The 12,999-nt window shown below is 43.9% G+C and overlaps 1 protein-coding gene across 50 annotated transcripts in view; it reads left to right on the plus strand.

Moving 5' to 3' along the window:
* Nucleotides 1–12,999, plus strand: part of ARHGAP17 (Rho GTPase activating protein 17) — a 93,976-nt gene extending 80,977 nt beyond the window's left edge. For 7 of the 50 annotated variants that reach the window (XM_081554441.1, XM_081554454.1, XM_081554442.1 and 4 more), the window contains 2 exons: nucleotides 3,152–3,754; nucleotides 12,121–12,999. In XM_081554441.1, coding sequence (XP_081410567.1) covers nucleotides 3,152–3,754; nucleotides 12,121–12,251 — 734 coding nt within the window. In that variant the 3' untranslated portion in view covers nucleotides 12,252–12,999. Of the gene's footprint in view, nucleotides 1–3,151; nucleotides 3,755–4,862; nucleotides 6,544–6,647; nucleotides 6,697–8,507; nucleotides 8,572–12,120 lie in introns of those variants that run through there. The other 43 variants (XR_014072573.1, XR_014072589.1, XR_014072578.1 and 40 more) reach the window with 11 other exon arrangements.

Raw genomic sequence — 12,999 nt, forward strand, 5'->3', positions numbered from 1 at the left:
TTTAATTTGTGTTTTAACATATTGCTAGTCTCCCCTCGTAGCTCACAGAACTGGGATCTTGCCTGTCTTGTGCACTCCTATATTCCTAGTCCTGGTCCCGTGCCTGTTACAGAGAGGAGACTCAAATATGTATGGTCTGGGAGCTAGAGAAGCTTGAATGATTCAGATCTGGGGATGATTTTGCTCTCCTCCCACCATCTGGGACATTTGGCAATGTCTGGAGACTTCTTGGTTGTCACAACCAGGGAGGGGATCGGTATTGGCATCTAGTGTGTGGAGGACCAAGATGCTGGTAAACATCCTACCATGTGCGAGACAGCCCCCCACAACACAGAAGCATCTAGCCCCACATGTCAGTAATGCTGAGGCTGAGAAACTCCGGTCTGCAAAGAGGCATGATTCACTGAAGATGTTTCTAAAGCCAATTAAATTCCATGTGAACCAGGGCACCCTATGTCTTAACTCCAAACTGCATTTATTGGAGTATGGATGATCTTCAATATAAAATGACATATATTTTTTAATATTAAATTTGATATAACTTTAGACTTAAAGGAGAGTTGCAAAGATAGTATAGAACATGCACACATAGTCTTCACTGAACCTCTCTTAAATTTTTATATTTTGTAGAACAATTATAGATATCAGGAAATAACTCTGATGCAGTGTTTTTAGCTAAACTTCAGGCTTTGACCACATTTCCCCAGTTTTTCCAGTAAAGTTCCCTTTCTGTCCCAGTGTTAATCCAGAATCCCACATTGCAGTTATTTTTTTAAGATGTACAATGTGATGATTTAATACATGTATACACTGTGAAGTTATTACCACAATCATGTAAAGAGGTTAATATCCAAGATATATAAGAAACTCATACAGTTCAATAGCAAAACAGAATACCCCATTTAAAAATGGGCAAAGAGTATATTTCTGAGTTCATTTTCTTGTATTATCATCTCTGTAACCAGGACTGGGGAAACAGAATAAATAACATTTTTGCATTAAAAAATCTTACGGAGGCTCTCCTCTAAGCCACCATCATCTTTGTCTGCATCCTAACTGATGCTCAAGGGAAGTTAGGTCTTTTCTACCTGGATTCCAGGTATAGTCCTGGAATCGAGGTTGAGATTCCTTCATAGCCCCTTTAGGAGTTTTTCCTGCATCATCGATCTCAGGCTTCCTCACAAGAAGAGTCTGAGCCTTTGTGCACCGTCCACCTACCCTGACTCAGCCTCCCAGCACCTGCATGGTGGGCTTAGACAAGGCCTGCCTTCCTCCCAGCCTGGCCTCCATGCTGCCCTGGGACCCTATCACGCTGTTCTCACGCTTTCTCTCCTGATTCCCTCTACACCCTTAAATGTCAGGAATGATCTTTTATTCAGCATGAATTTATAATTAATATTGTTTAGAACAGAATGCTGGAAGTTTTTCTTTTTAAGTTGCTTACGATAACCAGAGGGCAGCTAATATTCCAGATTCCTTTGTCAGCAGGTTGGTTGTTTCTGTGGGAAAAGATCTTCCCATTTCCAGGGTCAAAAGTTCTATCAGGCCAGCAGAGCTGATTTTATTCCTTTTTTATTCCTGAATTCTGGACCCTATGAGCAGGGAGCCAAGCAGTGTAGGAAGGAAGAAGAAAGAAAAAAAGAGTCCAAGGAGGCCACAGGACATGGTGTGAGCCTCTGCTCTGCTCTGTACTGGCTGTGTGATCTTTTACAAATACTTGACCTCTCTGAGCCTCAGTTTTCTGCACCATGACATGGATATGATAATGCCTGTCTTGCAGTGAGCTTATGAGACTTAAATGAGACAGTCTACGTAAAGGGCCTAACTTGGTGCCAGTCACATATTAGGTGAATGATACACCTTCATTTCTTCCCTTTGTTTCCCTCTTCCTTTCTCGGAGGATTAGAAGGATCTCAGCAGAATTTGAAAAAATGCTAAAGTTTCTCCTTACCACCCATTTCTCCCAACCCCACACCAGCTCCAGACGTTTTTCTCTCCTACCCTGCCATCCTTGGTACCAAATTCCCACCCCCAGTGATACTGATCTCAGCTGGCGTAGGGAGTAGAGTGATGCAATTCAACTCTTGGAACTGAATCTAAGGTGATCATCCAGATTTATACTTTTATCTAGAATATATGTATTAGCACAAATGGTTCTGGAATTTGTAGAATTTCTGTTAATAATAATAAAAAAAAATATCATGCCCTCTAGGAGATGATACCTCAGGGCAAGGGGCCCATGGTTATGTACAGGCGGCCCAGTCATGCTTAGAGACCCCCCTAGCTGTTCTTGGAGGAGGAAATGGCAACCCACTCCAGTATTCTTGCCTGGAAACTTCCATGGATGGAGAAGCCTGGCAGGCTACAGTCCATGGGGTCGTAGAGTCGGACACAACTGAGCGACTAACACTCTGCTGTTCTTAAGGTGCTTGACTCCATGTAAGTGGGTCAGCCTCTGTTAACTGAGTTTTCTAATTATTCAGCTTTTAAAACGACGGGTTTTTAAAGGCCTGTATGTGTATAATGTACTTTTTAAAAAATAGCCTTTTTATTTTGGAATAATTTTAGATTTACAGAAAAGTTACAAAGGTAGTCTACGAGTTTCGGTGTACTCCTCACTCACTCTCCCCTATGGTTAACATCTCACAGCACCAGGGTACTTCATCACGGCTGTGAAACCAGCTCTGGTACATTACTACTAAGCAAACTCCATATTTTGTTCAGATCTCACCAATTTTTCCTCTACTGGCCCTTTTCTGACCCCAGCTTGTGTCCCGTCCCCGCCCCGCCCCAGGACAGCATGTCGCATTTAGTCAACATCACCTCTCCTTACCGTTTTCTAGACTATAACAGCTTCTTAGTCTTCCCTTAGTTTTTCAGGGCCCTGACAGTTCTGGGGAGTCCTGGCATTTTGAAGACAGTCTGTCAATTTGCGTTGGTCAGATGCTTTTCTCACGGTTAGGCTGAGACTGTGGGTTGGGCGAGGAGGACCACGGAGGGGAGGTGCCCCTGGCAGACATGGGGTGGGAAGTGGGGGCAGGTCCGGATCTCACCTGGCTTTCACGGTGAGGTTAAGCTCGGTACCCTGGTCCAGGGGGCGTTGGCCATCCCCAGCACTCCGCTTCCTGAGAGATGTTTTTCCTTTGTGCAGCTGTTAAAAAACCTGCTCCAGCACCCCCGAAACCAGGAAACCCGCCTCCCGGCCATCCCGGGGGCCAGAGTTCTCCAGGAACATCTCAGCACCCGCCCAGCCTGTCACCAAAGCCGTCCACCCGCAGCCCTTCTCCCCCCACCCAGCCCCCAGGCCAGGCCTCGGGGCAGCCCTGCGCCACCTCGCAGCTCTCGGCACCACGGAGGTACTCCAGCAGCCTGCCTCCGATCCAAGCCCCCAACCACCCCCCGCCGCAGCCCCCGACGCAGGCCGCACCGCCGTCAGCGCTCACGAAGCCCGGCAGCCAGGGCCCACCCACGCCCGGGGCGCCTGGTGAGCCTGGACTCGAGCAGTCGTCCCACACCCCTCCCCAGACTCCGACACCCCCCAGCACTCCGCCCCTTGGAAAACAGAACCCCGGCCAGGCGGTGAGTAACCCCGAGACCGCACAGCCACACGCTGGAACCTTACCGAGACCGAGACCAGTACCAAAGCCAAGGAACCGGCCCAGCGTGCCCCCGCCCCCTCATCCTCCCGGCGCGCACCCCGCCGGGGATGGCAACCTCGGCATCGCAGCTCCCACCGCCTCCAAAATAGTCACAGGTAAGTGGGAAGTGGATTTAGACAGTTCCCGCTGCCAACTCGTCCTTGCTTTTTACTGTTCTCCTTCATTTAGGCTTTGATTTTACATCAGGGATTGGCAAACTAGGACTGTGGGCCAAATCTGGCCCCTTGCTTGTTTGTATAAATAAAACTTTATCGGAACACAATCATGGCCCATTTGTTGACATGTTCTTTCTAGCTGCTTTTATGCTAAAACAGCAGAGTTGTGTCCTCCTATACTCCCAGAGTCTTCAGAGTTACTACCTGGCCCTTCAAGTTTGCCAGCCCCTGATGTATAGGATCACTATGTTTAAGAACCATCTACATTTACATTTTCTAGGTATAATGACCTGATCCAAGTGGAAGGTATTGTCCAACTTGAGCATGATATTCATTTCTTAGTGAGTTCCTCGATTAAAATGCATGTTTTCTTTTTAAGAGTAAAAATATTCTGAGTAAGTGAAGCATTTCAGGTATAATCTTAAAGAATATGTTTTGTGCTAAATTGGATGCTCTCAGCAGGAAGATTTGAGACACATGAGAATTCCAGCCTTTAGTGGCAAAGAACAAAAGAATCAAGATTTCCTTTTAATTCTATGCAAACCTGTTTTAGGTATTGATGATTGTACAGATTTTACCTCTCTTATGGGATATTTTTTATTGGCAGTCTGGAATATAACCATTTATTTAATTGTGATTTTTTTTAAAAAAATTTCCATCCCAAGTGCTCTAATTTACTGTTTAAGGATGAGATGGATGGATTTTTTGTTAATGTTTTTAAAAATAGTAATGAGCTTTGAATAATTTCTTAGAACAGCCTAGTTTTACATTTTTCTAAATGGAGCTGTTTTTAGAGAAGTAGCTGAAATATATCTCTGGGCCCTCCCAGACATTTCTGCTAAAAATGAGCAAAGGATACATCCCACCCTAAGTGATGAGGGTTAACCGACTAGCCTCACTTTTGATAACTTTTTTTTTTTTCAGGAATATATTGCGTGATTTGCATGTGTTATAAATTGTGAGCTTTTTTTCTGATGACACCTCAGCTTTTATTTAAAAAACAAAAACAAAGCCACATTGGTTTGTTTGTTTGTTTGTTTCCCAATAGATGCCCTTCCTAGCGCCCTCACAGGTGGGGAAGGTTTCCAGGAGTAAGGTCTGTAACCCTCCCCAAGCAGCTTGCCCGCAGCCCCAAATGCTCCTGCTTAGCCATGTTTTGTATACGTGCTTTTGACTTTGTGCTCAAGAGCAGCCATCCGACCCCCGGCCATCCATTCCCTAGCAGGTAGACATCACTCTTCTTTATATCAGAAGCACTTTGAGCTGCAGCGCTCCAAATTCGAGATGTAGGTGTCAATAGATCTCGAGCCCGATTTCAAGCCGCTCAGATAAAAATACTAAGAAATGTTTCCTTTCTTTTTGGTAAGCCTTTCCCAAGCGTCTTCTCTGCTCAGCGTGATTTCCCTGTCATTGATTGGCTCCTCAGCATCCAACCAAAGAGGACTGGGGTGAAGTTAGCCCAGAAAATGGCGTCCCTTATGTCTTGAGCTTTAATTTTTAATTAACTGCATGGAGCTTCTTAATTCGGTATTTGAAATTCTCAGGATCCCCATCCCCTCCAAAAAAAATTCTTTCTCCAAAGATCCCACACTAAATTTCTTCGCATTCTGGCATGCTTACATTTTGCTTTCTTAAACCACATGAACTTTTTGAAAGGTACCGTGAGGCTCATCTGAATCTTCCTTTAGGTCCACACTTGGTGGCATAAGGCTCTCCTTACGTGTGCAACTCAGTTCTAACCAGCTGATCTGAGCCTTAAGCCTTCAACCGGCTCCTTAGAGTTTTCCCAGCTTTGGCCTGAGGAAGACTTTCTGTAAAAACCAGAATGGGGAAACAGGAACTCAGTCTTTACAGCCAGTGGCGGGCTCAGGTCTTATCCCACCTTCTTGACTCCTGGGTAATGAGCCCAGAAGTCTGCAGTTACCCAGTTGGGTGTGGAAATCACAGAGTGAAAAGACTAAACCCTAACTAAGGCTGAGCCTTTTAGCACTTTAATTCTTGTGATATATCAGAATTTTATTTCCAGATCTTCCCTTTTGTTTAGAGGAAAGACTACAATCAGAATTGTATCTGCTCTTCAATACCATTGTTATCCAGGTGTTTTTATTCCAGAAACTTATTTTATTGATGTGCTGTGACACTGTAATGTTCTGTACTTTAACAATTGTCAGATAAGTGAAATTGGATCTTATAAATACTTTTCCTAGGATATTAGCTAAATATTACAAAAATCAGTCTGTACTTTGAATTCTCCTAGCTCAAGAAATTCCAAGTCACCATATCTTTGTTTTACAGAATTAATTTTTAATTTCTTCAAATCCCCTGAATTACCATTAGAAGTACATAAAAGGCCAACATTTAGAATTTACAAATATGCTTGTGTTGATCATGCTGCTGTTAACCAATCTGGGATACAGTCATTGGGTTTTTCAAGAAGAAGAAAATGTTAACTTCCCTAGACAGGTAGTCCTTTATTATGAAATCATGTTTTCACTTGGAAAACTCTAGACAGACAAATTCCTGAAAACAGGTTATTCATTGAGAGCATTTAATCTTAAAAACTGATTTATGGCCTGGGGATTAAGATAAGCTCTCAGGGGAGATTACTGATAGCAAACAGGTTTGGCAGTCAATTTCTGGCAGCTCAACACCAGAGAAAGGAGGGATTCTGCTGTCATTCTGAATCTCTTCTTAATTGTTACTCTAGAAAGCAGTAGGAAAAAAGAAAAGCAGTAGGATTTTAGCTTTGCAAGGAAAAGAGTTTACATCTTGCTGTTTTTAAAGTAATAGATTTTAGAGTGTTCTAATCTAAACATTTCATTAAATAATTTAGATGTATGACCTGCCATATTCAGTAAGAACTGAAATTGGAATATTTAATGGTAAGGAAAAGGCACCTGATTGGCCAAAGCATTGTTGCTACTTGATGATCATGTTCGCGCACTAATGCCTGATATTAACCGTTCACTCTAACCCTGCCTGCTCGCACCCCCACTAATAGTGCATGCACTAAAAGAGGCTGGCTTTGTTCATGCTTGCTGCCAAGTACTTTGAGTACTATGTTCACACACGTCATCACCAGGCTGGCCTTGTCACCTCTTCTACTTCTAGTCTTTTCTGTACCGGGCAGGCTTGAGGGGTAGTGAAAAAACACACACTAGAATCAGACATGCCTGATTCGAATTTCAGCTTTCTGTGTAACAAAGGCACCGCATCACCTGGTTGATCTGTAAAATGGTGACATTTGCGAGAGTAACTGTCCAAGGCGTTACAGTAGATGAAATAAGAAAAGGACCTTACAGTTCTTAATATACAGGGGGTCTGAGTCAGTGGTAGCTATTTATTATCATTTGTATCGAGAAAAAATAGACAATCAGAGTTAGCTGTTAGATTCATACGTCACCATTTTAAAGACTCACATGCCCGGACCCAGACATGTTAGGTCTGGAGCCCAGGTGTCCCTATTTTGATCCCGATGTGCCACTTGGTAGCGGGTTGAAAAGACACTGCTCTGGAGTAGAAGATATATATATTTTTTATTGGAGTATAATTGCTTTTCAATGTTGTGTTGGTTTCTGCTGTACAACAGCATGGATCAATTATATGTATACATATATCCCCTCCATCTTGAGCCTCCCTTCCACCACCACCCCACCCCCTCTAGGTCATCAGAGAGCCCTAAGCTGAGCTCCCTGTGTAAGAATGGAGTAGAAGATATTCTTAATTTAGTAAGCCTGAAAGTTAATTTAGTAAATCATTTGTCCACTGCACAGTGGTAGAACGAGTCACAATAGTCGTCATCAAACACTCGACACTTTGCTGGTTCTCATAGCTTTGGCTTTTTAAAATTAAACTTTTTTTTATAGCATGAAAGGAACGTATTGGGACTTCCCTTGTGGTCCAGTGGTTGAGAATTCACCTTCCAGTGTAGGGGGTGCAGGTTTTGGATCCCTGCTGGGGAGCTAAGATGCCACAGGCCTTGTGGCCAAAAAACCAAAACATAAAACAGAAGCAATATTGTAACAAATTCAATAAAGACCATAAAAATGGTCCACACTAAAAAAACTTTCCAAAAAAGTAATACATTAAAAAAATAAATATGGATACTAAAGCAAATTGGGAAATTAGAAACAATAAATCACCCTTCCATAGTTGAAGAAGTCCACTATTCATATTTTATTTTTTCCTTCTAGTTTTTTTTTTTCCTAAAAGGCAAAGGGATGCATGATCATAATTGTTTGGCATGTATAGAGTTTGATTTTGCATTTTTATTTTACTTTACATCATGTACTCTTTCTTGTATTGTAATTTTTTATAACTTTATATCATATGCTATTTCCCATGTTATAATGTAATTTTTCAATGACTACATGATATTTCATTAAGCAGATGTTTTATTGCTCACAGTTGGACATGTAAGTAGCTTCTGCTTCTGGTTGCATTTTATTTTTAAGTAGATGTCAGGATCATGTCAAGATAAACATCCAGTGAGACTGGAACAGGCACTCTCCTTTGACTGAAATAATAAAAAGTTGACTCAGAGTCACTTATAGATGAATAAGCCTCTCCCAGCCCTAGAAAACTGATGAGGATTATAAGGAAGTCATTCCCTCAGATTCTAGTTTAGAGAAGGATTTAATGATTGAGAGGGGGTGACTCACCCTGCACTTGTGCCTCAAATGTTTAATTTCAGGTTTGTATTTGGATCCATTAACATGTCGAAGTGGCTATCAGAATAACCTTGGCATTTCCGAAGGGTAGGTTGACCACCTAAATCACATACTCAATATTGTTGAAGTGATGAACTTTCTAGGACCATACGCTAACCTGTAGAATGCCAGTTCCCACCCTCAGAGGGCCCACTCTTAGATGTGTGTGTGTCTGCTCAGTAGCTCAGTTGTGTCCGACTCTTTGCAACCCCACAGACTGTAGCCCACCAGGCTCCTCTGTTCATGGAATTGGAGGATCCGGGGTATGTTAGAGCCCCAGAGCAGTGGCGAACCACATGGCATTCTACCAGCAAGCAGAGGCTGTGACGGCCCTCTTCCTTTGCCTTCTTATAATATCTTTCATATGAACTTAACTCCAAGAAATATGCTCAAAGAGCAGCCCTTCTTGGAGTGCATATGATGAAAAATGATGCCTTGCGTAAATCCATAGCCAGAAAGTTTTAGAGGGGTTTTTTAAAAAACATTGAAGGGCTCCTATAGGCATCTTTCTAAAAGAACTTTTATCTCCTTTGCAAATAATGAGCCAAAAGTCCTTAAGTCACTGAAGACATTAGTGACACTTTAAGTCACTAAAATGAGCCAAGTCTTTAAGACTCAAGCCATTATCTGCTCAAGTGCTGTCTTCTCTCCCAGGCCCCTCTTCCAGGGGCATCCAGACTCCTCTGAGGAGGCAGAGAGGCCTTCTGCAAATTAAGAACCAAGCTCCAGAGCCCAACCAGTCTGGCTTAGTGCCTCCTTCTAGTGCCGGATGTGTCCCCTGAACCAGAGAGCCGAGCCCTGCCCCATACTCCCCCTTGCTTATCTTATGGTGGCACCAGTGCTGCCTTGGGGTGATTTCACGAGGGTTCAGTGTGATGCTGTGATGTGATGACGTGTGTGGAGCACTTAGCACCACACCTGGAAAGTAGTAGCTGCTTAGTAGCTTCGGCTCCTGGGATAAAGATCAGTTTCTTTCTGAAAGCTGGCTGTGCACACATGCCATGATTCTTACTGTTTTTTTGTGTGTAAACAGATTTGTTGTTTTCTTTCAAGAAATGGTTCATATAAAAGTGAGATGGGGGAAATCCACCAGCCTCAGGCAAACCAGGCAGGTTGAAGTAAAGGAATTTCCCCTGTGCCCCACCACACATTTTTCTTCTAAGTAAATAATGTGTGTTCATCATAAATAGCTAGAGAAATACAGAAAAGTCAAGTCCAGAAATTATTTGTGATGTTAAAAAAAAAAGAAGAAGAAAGATAACAACTTTGTACTTTGAAAAGGATCTTCGACTGATAGGTGTTATGTTTACATGTAAATAGAGATACTGATCAGTAGAAATCTAACTCATATATACACTCCCTTTGCATCATGCATGTCAGTTCCATAGTTCTTTGTAAAGTTTATGAGCCAAGAAGTGGCACTGGCTGATTGTCCCATCTGTCTTGTTGGGTTAGGATAATGGTAAAGGGGTTGAATGTGCAATGAATTTCTTGTATCAGTGTTGTCTTCAAGACATGGCTATTTTTTTACTTGAGACTGTCAGCAAAGAGGATTAGAAAGATGGCTGGACGAGATGACAGACAGAAACAAACAGCCACAACATTTATTGAATGTCTGCTATTAACTCATCACTGTTCTGGCCACTAAGGATACACTGTAAGTAGGACAGACATGGTCCCTGCCCTCGCTGACTTTCATTCTGCTGAGGACAAATCTGAGACAGTCTGTATTCTGTGTACATAGACCACCCTTACCTGTACCGTTAAACAGTGCAGTTCAGCACCATTCAGTTGATTTTACGATTCTCATAAGACCTGAGCTGTCTGAAATGACACGCAGCACCTCAACTCTTTGACACCTTGGCACCTCCATAAATCCAGACATTTACCTGAGTTATGGTGCATAGCAAATCTCAAGGGATGGTCTGCAAACCCAGGAGTGACTGAGAGAAGAGGGACACCCCAGGAAGTAAGTAGATGTTGCAGCTCAGAGCTGTAGGGACGTGTCAGAGCAGGAGTCTCAAAATAATGAGCCCCCCAGGATACACCCGCATTTGCCAGTTCTGCCTATGTGGATCAGGAGTGGCTAAAACAGAAGTACTGTTGAAAGCAGCTCCCAGCAAGGGCAGACTCTGCACCACAGCCAGTACAGAAAAGCAGCTCTAAGCATAAAAGGGAAACCCCAGCACGCCCCCTCACTCTGGTTCCCTCCCTGCTCCCTACATGACTAGCTCTAACCTGGCAAAAAAAAATTACAACACATCTAAACATCTCCTGCCTCTCTTCCACTGCCCTAAAATCCCTAACAAAGCTCATCATTTGCTAGAATTCACATCTACTAGAGAAACAAATTTTTCAAGACCGGAAGGCCTGTCTCCCCACCTTAGCCACGGGCTTCACTAAAGCTGTATCTGACTGGTTCACTATTGCGTCCTCACAGCTAGAATGTGGTAGGTGCTGAGCAAGTATTTGTTCATGATGAAGGAATCTGAGACTCACCATCTCACTAGGTAGAGGGCTGTGATTGGTTCAGGTGTCTTGTGAGCATGAGTGTGAGTGACCATGGCTTGAGGAGCATGTATTTGCCATCTCGCTGAAGGAGTTCATGCCAACATAATAAGACACGAAAAAGGAATTGGAGGTATATAAGTATCAGAAATGGGCTTCCCAAGTGGTGCTGGTGGTAAAGAACCCACCTGCCGATGCAAGAGATGTAAGAGACACGGGTTCAATCCCTGGATTGGGAAATCCCCTGAAGGAGGGCATGGCAACCCACTCCAGGATTCTTGCCTGGAGGGTCCCATGAACAGAGGAGCCTGGTGAGCTACAATCCACAGGGTTGCGCAGAGTCGGACACGACTGAAGTGACTTAGCACACTTGCACAAGTATTAGAAATAGATGAGAAAATTAATATTTGTAGGAGATTTGGTGCTCTGCCTCAGTGATTGTCAGCCAGGGGTAACTGTGCCCTTCCACCCCCCACCCAGGGACATTTGGCAGTGTCTGGAGACATCTTTGGTTGTCAGCTGTGGGAAAGAGAGCTGTGTGACATCAGCATCTCATGGGTTAAGGGCAGGGATGCTGCTGCTCAGCATCCTACAGTGCACAAGACAGCCCCACACCCAGGGTGATCTGGCCCCACATGTCACTAATGCCAAGGTTGAGGGCACAGCATTCATTAATAACAGGAGGAAACTCACCAGCCTCAGAGGAGGGAACCCTTTCCAGTGAAGCTCAGCCCTTCCTGCATCCCAGATGTTGTCAGCAGATTTCAGTTAATGCCTTAGAGGTATTGGTAGGAATAAGGTCTCTTTTCCTCAGTCACAGCAAGCAAATCCTTCCAAGGTTGCATCTCTGAGATTGCCATGGGCTCCCAGAAAGGACCACCAGAGTCAGGTGGTCTGTGCCACGTGGCTGCCCCAGGGGTCTCCAAGGCTTGACTCAACTTCTTAGGGCTAATGGTGCCTGTAGTAGGGGAGTGTGCGTGCATGGGCTGACTCTCAAACTCTCCAGCTTCTCCTCTTCTCAGAAAACCTCAGTGGCCTCTTGGGCATTTCCACACCACTGATACCATGTCTCCTCATGTTTTTGTCCAGACGCCAATTCTAGGGTTTCAGAACCGCTTCGCAGCATCTTTCCTGAAATGCATTCAGACTCAGCCAGCAAAGACCTACCCGGCCGCATTCTGTTGGATATGGACAATGATACAGAAAGCACCGCCCTGTGAAGAAAGCCACGCCCCACCCTTCACCCCTTACGCCCTGGTGAGTGGAGCAGGGGCAGGCAGATGTTGATCTTCGTAGACCAAACAGTGAGAAGCTTTCAGTGAAGGGGAAAAAGAAAGGCCTCACCACGCGGGACTTGGCCTTCTCACAGCCCCAGGAGAGAGCAGAGGCTGACAACTTAAAGCTGGATGACCTGTGTCTTGAAGAAGTTGGCTTTCTTTACACGGGAAAGAATCATGCCAAAAAAAAAAAAAAATTTTTTTTTTTTTTTAAAAGAGAGAGAGATACCTACAGTGGAAGGTGTACCATTGCCGAGACATGTGTAGGAAGCTTTTGTCCCTGCTGTTCACGCAGGCAGCACCATCGGCAACTTGGAATGAACAAAGAGCTGTGCATTAACTCTCTATTTAATGAAGTACATCCATTATGCTCACCTACTTCCTGCTGCTTGGACTTTCCTTCTCATCTATCACAGGGGAGGTTCCTCTCCTTCAGACATGCTGCAGAATCGTTTTGTATGAAGTATGGTCTGTGTCTCCCCGACCCCTCAGAACCATGAGCATTGGGGGTGACCGCTGGATCCGTCACCTCAGCAAACTGGATCGCCTTGTGCCTTGTTGGATTGCCAGAATGTAGACAGAAATGTACTGTTCTTTTTTTTTTTTTAAAACAATGTAATTGCTACTTGATAAGGACCGAACGTTATTCTAGTTTCATGTTTAATTTGAATTAAATATATTCTGTGGTTTA

Source organism: Giraffa tippelskirchi, chromosome 13 (assembly GCF_054371585.1).
Source record: "Giraffa tippelskirchi isolate mGirTip1 chromosome 13, T2T-mGirTip1v1.2.pri, whole genome shotgun sequence".
Taxonomy (NCBI): Eukaryota; Metazoa; Chordata; class Mammalia; order Artiodactyla; family Giraffidae; genus Giraffa; species Giraffa tippelskirchi.